The sequence below is a fragment of the Spermophilus citellus genome (genome assembly GCF_964194105.1).
Source record: "Spermophilus citellus genome assembly, chromosome: 3".
NCBI classification, from domain to species: domain Eukaryota; kingdom Metazoa; phylum Chordata; class Mammalia; order Rodentia; family Sciuridae; genus Spermophilus; species Spermophilus citellus.
In genome coordinates, this window is record NC_138184.1 from 184,215,815 (window position 1) to 184,232,437 (window position 16,623).

At 34.5% G+C, this 16,623-nt stretch overlaps 1 protein-coding gene across 1 annotated transcript in view; it reads right to left on the bottom strand.

Annotated features, from left to right (window-relative positions):
- Window positions 1–16,623, bottom strand: part of CPED1 (cadherin like and PC-esterase domain containing 1) — a 250,065-nt gene that overhangs the window by 209,351 nt on the left and 24,091 nt on the right. The window contains exon 3 of the mRNA XM_081282994.1: window positions 15,023–15,206. Coding sequence (XP_081139120.1) covers window positions 15,023–15,206 — 184 coding nt within the window. The remainder of the gene's footprint in view (window positions 1–15,022; window positions 15,207–16,623) is intronic.

Below are 16,623 nucleotides of genomic sequence, written 5' to 3' on the forward strand. Positions count from 1 at the left end.
AATCTCCAAAATATAAAGCACATTAATCCTTTTTATAGTAACAAGGAGAAAAATTCTAAATAACTATACAGAAGCATTTAGTTTAAAATTATGGTGTATACATACAATAAAATACTAAAAAGAATGAAATATATATATTTTCTATATTCTTTCAGGGAACTAGTATGACACTGTGATTAAAAGTTGAAATTGAAGATATAGTCCTGGGATCAAACTTCAACTCCACCTTTTTAAGATACACTATTTTGGAGATGTGGCTCTCTCTGCCTTTCTTTCTCATCTGTGAAATAGAAATGCTTATGTAGTGTTCTAGAAATGTGAGTTAAAGGAGTTAATGCATATAAAGTATGTGGCATGATACATTTAATTAGGACATTGTCAAGGTTTTCTTAAAACTATTGAATTGAAAACATTAAAAATTTTTAAGAACTATATATGGCAAGATTTTATATAGTGTTTGTAAAGAGGCAAAGGAACAGGATACAAATGGGTGTGTGTTTCTGTGTGTGTGTGTGTTTGTGTGTGCATGTGTGTGTGTGTGTGTGTGTATGTGAGAGAGAGAGAAAAAGAGAGAGAGAGAGAGAAGCTCAAAGAAATGCCTGGAAATATGCACAACATTATTAACCACGTTATCTCTGGTGGAATTTGAAGTAATTTTCACTCACATCTTTCTTTACTTGATTGATTATTCTACCATAAACATGTAACATCTTTGTAAACAGAAAATCCATTTTCTGAAAATGCAGTTGCAATAGGCATCCATGCAAAAATAAACATTCTGCTCTGCAGAAAAACATTGTCTTTTCATACATGGTGTTATCTTTCAAAATTTTTCAAAATTCCAATAAGATGTTATTCAATAATGAAAAATGTATAGGATATTAACCTGGACCTTGAGCATTTTAAAATGCAAAATGTCTCTGATATAAGATCTTGTGCCTTAAAATACTCATTGTGACAAGGTAACAAGATGTCTTTCCATAAGATGAGAAACAAACTTGGTCTCATCATGTTATTGCATTGTTGTGTACAGTTATGAATTAGAGATTTCAGGCACTGCACAAAATGAAATTGGGGTTGACAAACCCCAGTAGGCTTTTTCTCCAGGAAGTGGACAATTAATGAATAAGAATCTTTGAACAAATGAATGGAATAGCATCACTCATTATTCCTGATAGACTGGCTATCTATCTGGATGAGCTTTTGGATTGTTGTGGAATGTGTGGGCCATTCTGACATTCTCAGCATTCCCACTATGACCTAAGTATAATTCCCCAGAAGAACCTTCATCTGTTTCATGCCACAACTTTGATTTTGAATTTTTAAGTCATACTTCCATAGAGCAATAGACAAAGTTCTCATTCCTTAAACAGCCTTGCTGATTATAAGGAGAATTTTGATATTGGGAGATTTGGTGAGGTGGGAGATTTCTTGTGAGGTGGGAGATTTCTTGTGTAGCAGAAGGGAAATACTATTTGACTTTTTCAGACAGAGTATTGACAGCATCAATGAAGATACTGTCATTGAAAATGATACTGAACTTTTCCAAGAATTTTAATTTTAGAAACTAATGCAAAAGAAGTAATTAAGAATCTAGACATAGATTTATATACAAGGAATGTTATCAATGCATTATTTATGACAGCAATAGATTAGAAATATGATAAATATAAATAATGATGTTGGAAAGATTAAGTAAATATTAACATAGTAATATAATCTTATGTAATAACTGAAATATTTGTGAAGTTTAATGAATACATTTGATATAATGTCAAACTAAAAACTGTATAAAATATATAAAAATATTGCAAAGAAAGATATCCAAAATTAACTATCTTTTTTATAGGTAATTGTAAATAATATCGGGGCTACAGGGAATTTCCCCTGTTTATTATTATTTCTAAGTGGGAGTAGACATCAGATTATCTAATTTAAAAATGTCCATCTTGTATATTAAAAGCATCAGAGAAATTAAGTAAATTAATCATGGTTTGTCATGGGCCATGCAACCCAGGCCCATTTTACTTTTCTTCCAGAGGCTTATAATTGAGAATTGGGATAAATCAGATATCCATATTTTGCCTTAATCTTACAACCTTCCAACAAGCCCAATGTATCCAAAGATAGTTTGTTGCTTGTTGCTTGCTCTCAATTCAAATGAGATCTTTGATTTTGACTACAAAGAAATAAGCTAATATGTGCCAAGTTTTGCAAGTCAACTCAAATTTGATGGGGGTACCATCTATGTAAATTTAGCAGTAGGGAGTTATATGGATGTGGAAGAATGGTTCAAGATCCTGATAAGGCAAATGGGGGATTTTTTAGACATTTAATAGCCAGAACTTCATTGTGCCTCTGGAAGAAACACTGAAACCCAATAATAACAAAGAACCTAGCACAGTGATTCTGAACTTACAATTCTAGTATTAGAGTATTAGCATCACGTGAAAACATGATAGAAATCCAAATCCTTAACCTGCCTCCCCATTCTTCTTGAATAGGTTCTACTATGAGTAGAACCCAGAATTCTGTGACTTAACAAGCTTTCTAGACAATTCCAAAATATGCCAAGTCTGAGAATCATGATCCTAGCAAATCAGTAAGTACTGTAAGAGAGCTTTGCCAAAGCTATGTTCTCTAGCAAACATTCAGACAGGGATTCCCTGTACCTTCTCATAATTACATAAAGAGTTAGCTATTAGAGATGCAGGCCCTCCCAACCAGAGAATTCTCAACTCTTCATACCCCTTAATCACTTGTTTGGTCACTCTGATAAGGAGGTGGAATGCTAAACAAGATTTTTTAAATTCCGAGAGTGCTCTGCTGTAAATGGAACATTTTGTTGCATACATGATGAGATTCACATATGCTTTTCATATTTTTCCTAAGAGAAAGAGCTGAAAGAAGTTATTATTATTATAGAAAGGTTATTATTAACTTGTTGGTAGAATTCTTCTTTCTTTGACAACAGAGACATTTGACCAAATCTGAAACAAGGTTACACTAGGGCCAGGGATATATGAGTTCTGTTCTTCAGTTGACTGTGCACAGACACATCTGAGCACATTTCAATTTACTCTAACATATACCTATTTCCTATCACTATCAAAAATTTTTCCCTAAATTTCAACAAACATGATTCTTATATATGGGAAAGAAAGATTCAGTGTTTTTGTTAGTATATTGTGGGTTTATTTATTTTAATTTGTATGCATTTAGTTGTGTGTCTACTGATATATGCAAGGCACTGTCCTATGCAGAATAACATATAAGCAGATGAATAAAACAATCCCTGCTTTACTGTTTATAGTACAGAAGAAGAGATAAGCTGAGCACAAAAAATTATTAAAAGTATGACAAAGCATATTCTTGGCATCAGAGACATATGAATGATGTGTGATTAGGCTGCTTTATTTGTTTATTGTTTTTAATTTGAGGAGAACTTCTAGGGAAGAACTTCATATATTTATTTGGACTTTAAGAAATGACAGAAAGGAGGTCCTATGGTTTCGACATGGTTTTGGTATCCTCAAAGATTCCTGTGTTGGAAGCTTAGTTCCCAGTATGGTGGAGAAAGTTGGTTTGAAACATCTAGGAGGAAGACCTAGGGACCTAGGAAGAAGTTCTTAGGTCAATTAGGTGGGGCGATAGAGACCATTTTCCTGCAGGTGAAACCTGACTTATACAGGACACAACCCTAGGGAAAAAAACCTGAATAGCAATGCAAAGTAGAAAGCTTTGAAATGTAATAAGGCAAATTCCTAATTGCTATAGTTCTCTATCCTAACCACATATTAATATCACCTGGAAAATCTTTTTATAAATATAATCATGCTTATCCTATAGCAATAAATGCATACCTATGTTTATAGTAGCACAATTCACAAGAACCAAACTATGAAACCCAACCTAGGGGTCCACCAACAGAGGAGTAAATAATGAAAATGTGATGTATGTATATACAATCGAGTTTTATTCAGCCATAAAATAAGAATGAAATTATGTCATTTGCAGGAAAATGGATGGAACTTGAAACCATTATGTTAAGCAAAATAATTCGAGTTTAGAAGGTTTGACTCATGTGGAAGCTAGAAAGGAAAAATGAAAAGAAAGGTGGGGAAGAAAGGGTCTCATAAAAATTGAAGGGAGATCAGTAGAGTAGAGGAAAGGATCTAGGACGAGGGAAGAGAGGAAGAAAAGGGGAAGTATAAGGGAATGATATAATCCAAATTATATTATTACATTGTGTGCATGTACAAATATGCAATAAATCTCACCATTTTGCAAAACTATAGTACACCAATAAAATATAGGAAAAAAGAACTATGAAAAAATTATGTAATGATTATCAGGCCTGTCCCCTTTTCTCCAAATTCTAAAATAATTTTCTGGAGTGGGGTTTGGGCATTGCCTTTAAAATTTTGCTAATTTCCTTAAGTAATTCAAATGTGTGGACAGGCCTAAGAGTAGAAGCTAGAGCAGGGCTGTGAGCTTGTCTGATACAATAGTGCAAAAGGTATTGAATGTCAGGCAAAAAAATATGTACTCTGGTTGGGAAACAATAGGGGAGCATTTATTAGCTACTGTGGTAGCACAGAGAGCCCAAAGCAACTGCAAGGAAGGTGGTGCCCAGGCAGAGACCAGGCACAGCTTACAAGGCTTGGTAACCTGTGTGGCAACTGAAAAGGCTAGAGAAGATCTGACAGTAAGATTTAGAGCCAGAGAGATTAAGGGAATGCAGAACTAGTGTCAAGAACATGTCAGGCAAGAATAACAGATATTGCTAGGGCAGGATAATCAGTTCTGTTGCACACATGTTAAGGCAATGGGGCACAACAATCAAAACATCTACCAGATATCTGGAAAAGCTTGCCTCTAAAATTCTGCCTGTAAGAGACAGATTGGGATTCCATGTTATTTAGAAACTTTATCCCCTGGTGAGGTTATAGAATTTGGAGCATACAAGAATTTATTGATGGAGTATTAAGATGGGAGCAGGGGGAGATGGCTCAGGATGAATACCTTGGAGAAAACCCATATTTGGAGAAATAACAAAAAGAAGGAGGGACAGAAAAATGGAAGAAGCAAGCTAAGGTAACATTAAGAAGACAGCCCCGGGGTGATGGTGCACACCTGTTATCCCAGCAGCTGGAGAACTCTGAGAAGCTGAGGCAGGAGAATGGAGAGTTCAAAGCCAGGCGCAGCACAAGTGAGGCACTAAGCAACTCAGTGAGACCCTGTCTCTAAATAAAATACAAAATAGGGCTGGGGATGTGGTTCAGTGGCTAAGTGCCCCTGACTTCAATCCCAGGTACCAAAAAAGAGAGAGAGAGAGAGAGAGAGAGGTTCATAAAAACATTCCCAGTTCCATTGCCCCTCCTCAGTGCAAGAACAGGTGTTATCCCCTCATGGTGTGTGCATTTCACCAAATTGGGAAATGCTGTTAAGGATAAGATCATGAAAATTCTGAAATGCTCTCAGATAATTCACATCAATGCTTAATTTATATTTTTTTTTAAAAATTATATGACTTTTGAGAAAAACTGATATTCTAGTCACATTCAAATCTACTTTTGTACCAAAATTAATGCGACTACAAATATAGTAACTGGATTTTGTAACAAAAAGGAGATTTTTTTTTTTTTGGTAAATTTTGGAAGAACAATTTTAGGAGCGATGGGGTGGAGAGACAGATTACAGAGAGTTAGATGCCATTAAAAGAAAGCAACTTTAACTAAAGAAGACTATGTTTCTGAAAGGATATCTGGGGGGAGATACTCATTAATTTGGGGAAAGTCAAGTCTTGATTTGAAAAGTTTCAACAACTATCTAATATTGAGATTAGAAAGTAAAAGAGGTAGAAAAATGAAAAAGTAGCCTCAGAAATATGGTTAGATGCACTTTGATTTCTCGCAAATTGAAGAAAATATTTAAAATATTTTAGGCAGATAAATCTGATACATTAGTAGAGTGAACACACTGTGTCCCCAAACTCCCTTTTAGCTTATCCACACTGTCACTTGAAAGGCCCCATATGAAGGAGTTTGTTTTTCTTTTCTGGAGTCTTTCCTCAATCTAAATATAATAAGGATATTATTTGTTTTTGCAAATTACATCTGCCATTCAAAGCCCAGTTTAGTCTGTGGCAAAACCAAAAAATATATAATAATAATAATCTAATTTTTAAAGTCTTTTTCATTCTAAAGATATAAGAAAATTTAAAAATGACTTAAAATGAGTTATTTATTAAAATCTCAATGCTACATCTTTTTAGAAAACATAAGTAGGAGAAAATACGTTGAATGAAACAGTTTGGAAAAATTATCTCCAAAGTTTTATTAAACATTTCCCAGTTTTGGAAAATTCAAATACCCAATCTGGTTTCTATGAAACTTTTAAAGATCAAACAATTACCGAGAAGCTCAGCTTGAAGGGGAAACGCTACGAATTTCAGTCAACATCTGGTTGCCATTTTCGATTGTAAGAACTAACCCACTTAAGGAAGTAGTTTAGTTTGGGGGAGAGTAAAAAGCAAGACACTGGGTTTTTGTTCTCTTTGCCCAGTGGAGGGTAAAGGAAACATCAGAATGGGAGGTCACTCCTAGCTCAACTTTTATAAATAAGAAAGTTTTTTCAAAAATTAAAGTAAATGAAACTCAAGTCCTTGTAGTATAAACATCTCAACCAGAGTTAAGGTTAAGTAAACATTCCTTGAGCTCCAGTGTGCCAATTAAAGAACAAATTCTGTTTGGTTGTAAATATATCAGTAATTCCCTAACACTGAAAAAAAATAACAATAAACTGGCAAACACAATTGCGGAGGGTCCTAATACAATAAAATAGAACAGTATGTCTTTATAAGTTTCTTTGATTCAATTTCTCTTTTGCCTCTTTTGATTAACTAAAGTATGGAAGCACTACCCAAAGCCCATTACTTGTGTAATAAAAACCGTGTGTCAGATGTGTTCTAGGTGAAACACCGACAAGGCAAAACACACTGCGCCCTTTAAATGTGACCTTTACTCTTATGTCTTCCTGTTAAATAGTTATATAGCAAATTAAAGTCAGGAAAGCAGCAGGATTGCTGGTGGGCAGCTACAGGAGTAAAAGGAATGAGAAGTTCATTAGACTCTCAAGTTTTAAATTATCAGTAGAAGCATCTGCAACAAATGTGCACAAATAGCCAGAGGGGACCATCTCCAAATATGGTCCAGAATGATACTTCCCCACTCCTTCCTTTCTCCACATTTCCCTCTTCCACCCACAAAAATGCCAGACTAAATAAAAACAACAAATAAAGAAAAGAAATCCTAAGGACCACAGAGATTTAAATTTTTGTCTTGCCTTCTTTTATTCTCTGTGCACAAGTATTAGACAACTTTGTAAAACTGCAGAGTGGAATAAGACTTTGGTGGTCATTTCTCTTGTTCTCCTATTTGATGTGGCAACCTCCTTATGTGCATCATGGACTTGTTTCTGTCCCCACCCATCTTCCAAGCTGGGAAGATGTCCACTGATTGATTTAATGATGTTCAGCCTTAAATTGGCTCTAGTTATGCCTTCTAGGGTTGCTACAACAAATCTTGCATCAACACATCTCATTAAATAATGGGATTACAAAAATATTGTCTCACAGGGTCTCCCAGAACATTCTTTTCCACTGGAATAACCCATATTCTCATTCCCGCTACAGTCCTGTTTCTGCTACAATCATAGAAATATGCCTTTCTCAAGGATCCATAAATAATTCTGACTCGGTGATAAAATTACTCTCTTTCAGAGTCTTTTGGACTATATTTTACTTATATTCTATCCTGGGAGCAGGTTGAAACTTTTGGAAAATATCTATTCTGCTTTAGGTTGCTGTACCATTCTATAAGATAAAACAATGATTTACTAAACAGTATCTGGATGGTAGGATAACAAGTGATTTGATGGTGCCTCTATATTTTTTTTTAGAGAAGTATATGTTATAACAATGCTGGGTCACAAGATATATTTTTCCAAAGCAAGGAATTAGAATAGTGTAAAGTGATGTTTTACACTATGCTAAGAAATGAGCCAGAGAAAAATAATGTAGAGGATAGAAAGAAACATAAATGACAGGATGAAGTTTTTGACTGTTTCTCCTTATTGCATTATATGTTTACAAATATCAAAAGCTAAATGTTTACTTTATTTATTCTTTACTGGGGAGCATCTTTAGGTAACACTACATGTTATATTGCTTTATGGAATACTAAGCCATCAGTGAATGAATTATCATCTCTAAACAGATGACCCACAAATTTATCTCTTCTACCTTGGTCTCTGCTTGAGTTTCTGATAAACACTTTCCTTTGCAGAGCTCAAAACACCTACAACTGAATATATGTGAAACTAAACTCATATCCCTTTCTCCAAAAGGAACAGGCTGAGAAACAGTGGCAAATATCAGTAGGAAGCTTTGAAAACAAGAAAGAGTAAAATTCTGAAAAAGGGACACAGCTTGTAAAAATCCCTGCAGTCTAGAATTAGTTGATATTTGAAATTAATGTGTGTGTACTACTGTACTTCTGTTTGGATTCTGTTTGTTATAAGAGCAGATTTGTGCATGAGAGGCATAACAGTGTTCCTCTAAGTTTACATAAAAATAGAAAGTTTATTTACTAAGTTTTATTGTAGATTTCCTGAGGTATTCACTGTTAAAAGGACCTAAGTATTAGTGCACTAGTTTATCTTCACTTATTCCTGAATTCAGTAAATATTTATTGCATGCCCCTCTGTAGAGGGCATGGTTTTAAGTGATGAGCAGAAAAGCATGAACAATGACTTTATGGCACTTACAGATTGTTTTTGATCTGAGGCTTTTCTAAGACAATGTGACCCAGGAGAGTGAGTGTGTGTCAGAATTTCAGGAGAGTTTGCATCCCATATCTTTTAAAAAGAACATGCAAGTTGAGGGAGTCTAACTTGAAAAGCACCTTTGGAGTTCATTTAATCCACAGTATAATCCTTATGCTACTTTATATTTTAAAAGAACCTCCCTAGAGAGGACTATGACATTCTCCTTTCCGTAAGTTCATGACAGCAATAACAATATTATCTCCCAATTTGGGGGTGTTTGGATGTGCTAATCTCAAAGCAATCAAGCTGCACATGAGAAAATTGAGTTTTGAGAAGTTAAGAAACATGCCCAAGGTTATGTAACTATTCAAAGACCTGAAAGCCAACACTAAGGACTCCAACTCAGGTTCTCTTACTCCAAAGCTTACAATTTTTAATTACTACCGTCCACCACTTCCCCAAGCAAGTATTTAAGAAAAATTAAAATCTCAATTTCCTTATAAATTATTTTTTAATAAAAATAAGCTAAAGAAAATTTTGAAATATGTTTTTTATTAGAAAGGTTCAGATTGACCTGTAGGAGATGTTTCTTTTCATACAAACATCAGAAATAGCTTTTGGCAAGTAGCCACTATAAATAATCCTTCAAAATTAGACTAAATTTTAAGTTATCCACAGATATGTTGGACATCTTTAAAAGTATATATAAATCAAAATACAGGAGGACAGAAACACATTAAGCAGGAAGACTAATATATTTTTACATTAAGTAGAGATCTGTATCTCTCGCTCTATTAACTCTATATTTTAATAGTGTTTCTCAAGAGCACATTTGGGTAAATTACAGAGTCCTAATTGGGAGGGAAAAAGTTGTGAAGCAGCATTACTTAAAATATCATTCTCCAGGACATAATATATCAAGTTAAATATCAATATAAACAAAATAAATAACATTCATCATGATATTAACCTCAGTCTTTCATAGAAATGCCTTCAGGGATTCATGCTATCATGGTACACTCCCACTGAGATTGCTTGAGGAACTAAGACATGATATCCACTTCATTTGCAACCCAAATGTTGTTCTGGCCCTTAGTCCATTGTAATTTCTTAATAGTATCTAGTTATTACCCTTTATGGAAAAAAGAAATTTAAATACACTACTTGGGCATATGAAAATTTGGAAGGAGGAACTGTAATATTCCCTTCTTCATGTGAAACTTCTCTTCTGTTGTTGGTTTACATATTTGGATGCTCACAGCCAAAGCTCAGCCTAAATTATGGTAGCTAAGAGAAATATGCAGTTTGGGTCCCTAGTTTTATATTTCCATTTTCGTAATTTTGTTATCATATACATCGAATTCATTTTGAATAAGGTGTGGTATGAGTTTAAAAACTAAATTCCTCAATCATAAAGTCTAACAATCAGCTTGGTGTGGGATCAAATTACAACCAATTAGTTTGAGTACAAGAGTCAGAAAACTTGTTGTTGTTGTTGCTGTTGTTGTTTTAAGAGTCCAATAATAAAAATTTTAGGCTTTCCGGGCTGTACAGTCTCTGTTGCAAATAATCAACTCTATTGTTGTAGAACAAAAAGCAGCCAAACATAAAATGAAAAAAAAAATGATTATGTCTGTGTCCCAATAAACCTTTATTTGCAAAAATAGGCAGTGGGCCAAGTTTGGCCAGTGGACTGTATTTTCCAGGCCCTGAAAGGAAAATCAATAAGATATTTCACTTTTTGTATTTCTTCATAAAGCATTCTATGTAAAAACCCCAAGTTGTAAGAACAAAAGCAATTTGAAACCATAAAGGCGACTCCAATTCTGCAACTTTGATAGCAGGTTCCCATTTTGTTTTTCACTTGGATCATAATACACATAATTTGAAAGTACAAGATGTATTTGGAAGTTGGAAGTAAATTGCTAAATGTTCATTATCCTTCAATTATACAAAAATAAAATTTTGAACCAATGAAAAAAATCTACTCTGAGTCAGAGTCCCATAGACCACGTATTACTTGGATTTCACTGGGGAGATTCAAAACTTTTGGAAAACATCTATGCTCTTTTGGGTTACTATGCACTGAAGGACTTACTAAACAGCACCTACATAATAGGAAAGAGAATAATTGGATGGCATTTCTATCTTTTTCTTTAGAGAATTATATGTTCTCACAAACACAGGATATTTTTTTTCCAAAGCAAGGAATTGGAAGAACATAAAAGTATGTTTTTATCTTGTGACATTTTGTAGGCCTAATTCTACACAGTTTGTCCTTATAGGGTTCTCAAAACCAGTAAAAAGATGAAGTACCGATTGTAAATATCTACACAGTGAAATCATAAGTACTGCAATGGCCTAATAGCAAGCTGATTTTTGCTTTATCTTATTTTTAAAATTAATTCTAAGAGTTGACATTTCTTGAATCAATAATAATTCCCTTGGAATAGTGTTCTCCATACTGGGTTACACATAAGAATTACCTGTATCTGCTTTTATCATATGAAATTATGGGCCCCATTCCCAGACTACTAAGTAAGATAAAATGTTGGCTTGCCTTTGCTTTGCCTCCTCCCAGAACTTTGATGAGTTTGGACATAGTGAATAAATCTGCACCACATACTTCTCTGAAATAAATATCACTACCACCGTTAATACAGAGCGAGGGCTCGGAGAACTTAAATTTCTTAAGGTCACATATTCACAGCCCTATAGCCTTTTTCAATAGAGCCATCAACTTCTGCTAGGCCACTAGAATGAAATTAACCAGGAGGAAGAACATAAAGCCCATTTTCTAATTTAGGATCTGAGATTGCCTACCTTTCTTTTCAAATGGTATTTACTAAAAAGGCAGGAAAATCATAAAATATAATGCCCAAATGTTACTCTACCAGGACAGATTATATTTAATACAAAAGTGTTGCCTGGGAAGCTTATCATCCTTTTGCTGTTTCCAATTTTTATTCTTTCTGTTCTCACAAGGTTAAAAAAAGAAAGTGGCTCCAAGCTGGAAAAAGACCACCTGTGCATCAAAGGATGGCACAGAAAGAAGTGAGGAGAAGTGATTTGGATCAAGTCAGGAGAGGAAAGAAAAGCAGGTGGAATGGACAGGCACAAAAAGGAAAATACATTTTATAATTATTTTCCTATAAACATGAATGTATTTGATCAATGTGTTAATCCTGCACTTGGGTACTCAGTAGCATTTGTGGCACTATCTACTTGTTTTGACTAATGCAATATTTTCAAATTGCAGGTCAGCAAACAGCAGAAACTACGATGCCAAAATGAAAGGTAGATAGACTAGAGCTTCAGATCATTCTGAGACAGTTCCACTTCCCCCAGGCTGCTCACCCTGGGGAGACTAAGTTTACATGTGCCAATACAGCCTCATGCTCTCTGTTGATATGCACACAGTAAAATAACCAAGAAGTAAAACCACAACACTAAAGCAAAGCAAATTCTACTAAGGATCATATTTCTAGAAAATATTTTTGTAATAAGTGCCTTGATTCAAATATAATTTATAGATTAAATTGATGGTCATGGAAAATAAGGTGTAATTTTTAAAACTGTTTTTTTTTCTGTGTGACAAAAAAATCAAGTAAATATTAGATTAGAATCAGAAAAAAATGGTTTGTTTCAGGTGTTTGAAGCACAGTGCTCTAAAGTGAAGGCTATGAAATTAAATTAAAAAAAAATAAAAAACAATTTTCCATACTCTTGAAATTGTGAAATTACTACCCTTTCTTGAGGCCTATCCAAAAATAATAGCTTGTGATAGAGAGTAAAAGAATGCCAAGAAAGAGTTAGAAAGGAGATGTTTTTAGAGCTGTGGGAATGCGGGAAAAAGAAGCCAAATCAGCATTTGCACTGGCAAAGACTGAGGACATCATATAGGAATCTTCTAACATTGGGCATAGCAGCTCCTTTGGCTGCCAGATTCTATTGCCTTCAGGCTGTCTTTGCACTTCCTTGATATTTGGAAGCTGCAAAATAATCTTTTTTTTTTTTTTTTTTTTTTTTTTTACTTGTCAAACTGACCCAAAGACATCAAGGGAAAGAGGAAATGTAATCCATCTGTTTTGCAGCTGGAGAGAATTGAAAATTGAAATCGAATCAAAGTTGAAATGCACAGATAATCCATGTTGCATCCATAGTAAGTCAGGGGCAGCACCAAGGAGGTAGGGAAATACATGAAATTTAGACCACAGTCTCATGTCATCAGAACCACTTTGCATGACTTCAGGAGCACAGTTCACATGACAGTGTGCAGAGGCCACACAATCGCCCCATTCAGTGACAGGATGTGATGTTTTGTGGGACAAGAGAGAGACTAAACATTCTATATCTTTCCCTTGTAACAAGAATTAATCTGATGAATAGGTTTTGGACCATATCATTTATGGATGTTCCAGAACCCTAGATTGATGATCTTAGCAGAGCCAAACCCAGCAAAACTATGAGGTTTGAAAACTTTATTTTCTGCTCTCATTACTATTCCAGAGCTTTCATATTCCTTTTTAATTTTTTTTCCAAAACACCTCCCCAACTTTCTTTCAATTTTCTTTCCAGGAAAGGGCACCTAACTGAAAAAGAATCACTATAATAGTAGCAAGATTATTAGAAAAACAAAAAACAGAGATCTGATCATTCTCTCCCAAAGGAAACCACTATGGATCTCAGCAGTTATTTCAAATTGCTTCTCCCCCAACTCCATTAAAAAAAAAAAAAAATATATATATATATATATATATATATATATATATATATATATATATATTTAGTTATCAATGGACCTTTATCTTATTTATTTATTTATATGTGTTGCTGAGAATCCAACTCAGTGTCTTACACATACCAGGCAAGTGCTCTACCACTGAGCCACAACCCCAGCCCTCCCTGCTCCCTTTTATTGAATAGGAAAATAGATATACAGTTAGCTCTTCATATCCATGGGTTCCCCATCCACAGATTCAACCAACTACAAATTGAAAATATTTTTTTAATTGCATCTGTACTAAACACATACAGAATTTTTTCCTTGTCATGATTCCCTAAGTGATATAACAACTGTGTATATCATAATATGTTTATTAGGTGTTATAAGTAATCTAAGGCTGATTTAAGTATTCAGGCTCATATGTTTAGGTCATATGTAAAGACTACACCACTTTTCATAAAGGATTTGTTCAGCCTTTTTTTTTTTTTGGTATTTGTGGGGGTCCCTAAACCAGTCCCTTTGGATACTGAACAGTCCCTTTGGATACTGAAGGATGACTATACTGTATAATGATAATAAGTCTGATTTGCTTGTGTTGAGTGAGTATTCTAGATCATTGTAGCTCTCACAATGGCAGCCTAGTATAGGATGATGGGCCAAAATAGAGACTAAAGCAACAGAGAGGAAGAGGAAGAACACAGAAAGTGAGAGTTGGGACACATCCTTCCCCTGCATCTGGTGTAAGATACATGGTGAGTCACTTGCTTGGGGGAATTAATATTTCCTAGTCATTAGCTCTTCGAAGGCTACAGTGTGTTTTAAATAGGCTCCTGGATGGAGAGTGAGGATTGAATCTGCCATAGAGTTAGTTATTGGAAATGTTAGCTGTTATTGTTTCTGCCCTTTTAACCCTCATCATCTACTTAATTTTCTTTTTAAATAACTTGTTTAAAAACTTGTCTCTTATTTTTCTCTTCAAATGATAGAAATAAAATTACCTGACAAGTAATGGTGTATATAATAAATATTCTTACTTCTTTCATATTTAGAGTCATCTGTGAGTCATATTTAAGCTGGCTTCTTGAAACAATTTCCAGCACATTCTACTTGCAGTCAAATGAAGTGGCAATTTTCTTAAAATATGGAGCAGTTTGGTGCTGGGAAGAATATGTATTCAGGCTCATAAACATAAACATTTTTAATGTAGCATTTAAACATGAACTATGCAACTCTGAAATGCTACAGAAATATAAACAAAATAATTTCAGAAATAAAGAGATCTAGCTAAAGAAAACTTGAAAGGAACTAAAAACAAAAAAAAGGAGCTAAGTTTTCTATGATGTGAGAAAGTTGATTATGGATTAAAAATTTGTGTTTATGAAATTTTTGAGAAAGATAGTAGCATATTCTAGAAATTGTTTATGTTGTGTGTAAAGTGACGTTGGTAGTTACTTTTATTATCCCGACCTTGTTCTAGCAGTCCCAGCCCAAGGCCAGCATCGGGTCTTTCTTCAGTGATGACAACCGTGTAGTCGTGCTGCATAAGTATGTGCTGGTGTAGCTGAAGCTCCATTTTGCTGTAGGAAGGAGGCCTATAGAGCATGGCCCTTCTACCATGATTGCCAAAGTGTGTCTCCATTGATTCTTCAATCTAAGGAAACAAAGAAGGCATAAAAATTCAAGATGGGAAATTAGCACATTTCCCTCAAAAGTCATCATTAACACAAATCAAAAGCCATTTAGAAAGTTATTCCTTACATTTTTCTCTAGAAATAAAAAAAATATTCTCTGAAAGGCTGACAAGGACACAGACAAGCTCATGTGCAAGAACTGAAGGTGAACTGACTTGTTCTCACTGCTACAAAAAGATGAAAACTTTAAGTTATTAAAATCTAGAGTTCCTTGTGGGGGGAAAACTGCTACATAGAAGTATAGCGCTCATCTCTAGCTGAAACATATACAAGGACTCTACATGCATTGTGCTTTTATACAAGAGTTCCACTGTGTTATCTTTTCATAACTAATTTAGGTAAACATGTAGAGGAAACAGACTCAGAGGGAACAGGTTTTATGCTGGAAAGACATGGTCAAGCAGGGGTAGACCTGAGAGGGAATCTGGGAGCTCTTTGGAGATATTCACTGGTACTGCTGCTGTTACTCTTGATAAGGATATCACAAACTTGGATGCATATCACTGATGCAGGACCGGGCGTCAGGCATGAGAAAAAAAAAACCTACTGAAGTTTCATAATTCTTGACTCTTCCCACAGTAGTTTATTGCTCTCCAATATAAATAATCCTATTTCTCACAATATACTTGAAATTCCATTAACAAAGGGAATTTTTGAATTGACAAATAGAAAGAAGGTTGAAATTGACATTCGTTATAAGGCTTAATGATAGATACTGGGTGTTTCTCTGAAAATTCGATATTAAACATTGATAAAGTAAAGATATCTTTTATTACCAGAGGGAGTAATGAGATTGGATGGAGTTCAGGGACAACAGATGAGAGGCCACAGAAGAGTGGGCAAAGGAAAGAGGAGAGGAAGATGAGGTGGAATTGGTTAAAAAAAAAAACAAATTCTAATGGCAGCTGTCAGTCAATCTCCATTTAATGGACCTAAAATACAGTATGTATCATGTTTCTTCAGTAGTTAAATTTCTTCATTATGTTCCATTATTGATAGAATCAATTCCACTTCTTTATCAAAGAACACAAGACCATTAAATTAGTCCCTGTCTTCCTTCTCTGTTATATCTGAATCATTTCCATTCCTGATCTCCATCATGCTTCATTAGATACAATTGTGCATTCTATTTACAATTCCTTCCTCTTCTATTCATTTATCAATCAAACTCCAAACCATCCCTTGGTATTCAAATACTGTCTCCTTTAGAAAGTTTTTATTTAAATACATCATTTCTACTAACATTTATGAAAGGATATTGCATCTCCAGTTCATCTCCTTAAAAAGCCAGGCCTGCATTGTTGCTGTGTCTCCAACATCTATCCCGGAACACAGCATGTCCACATTCTTAATAAATGAAAGTATTTAGTAAATTAA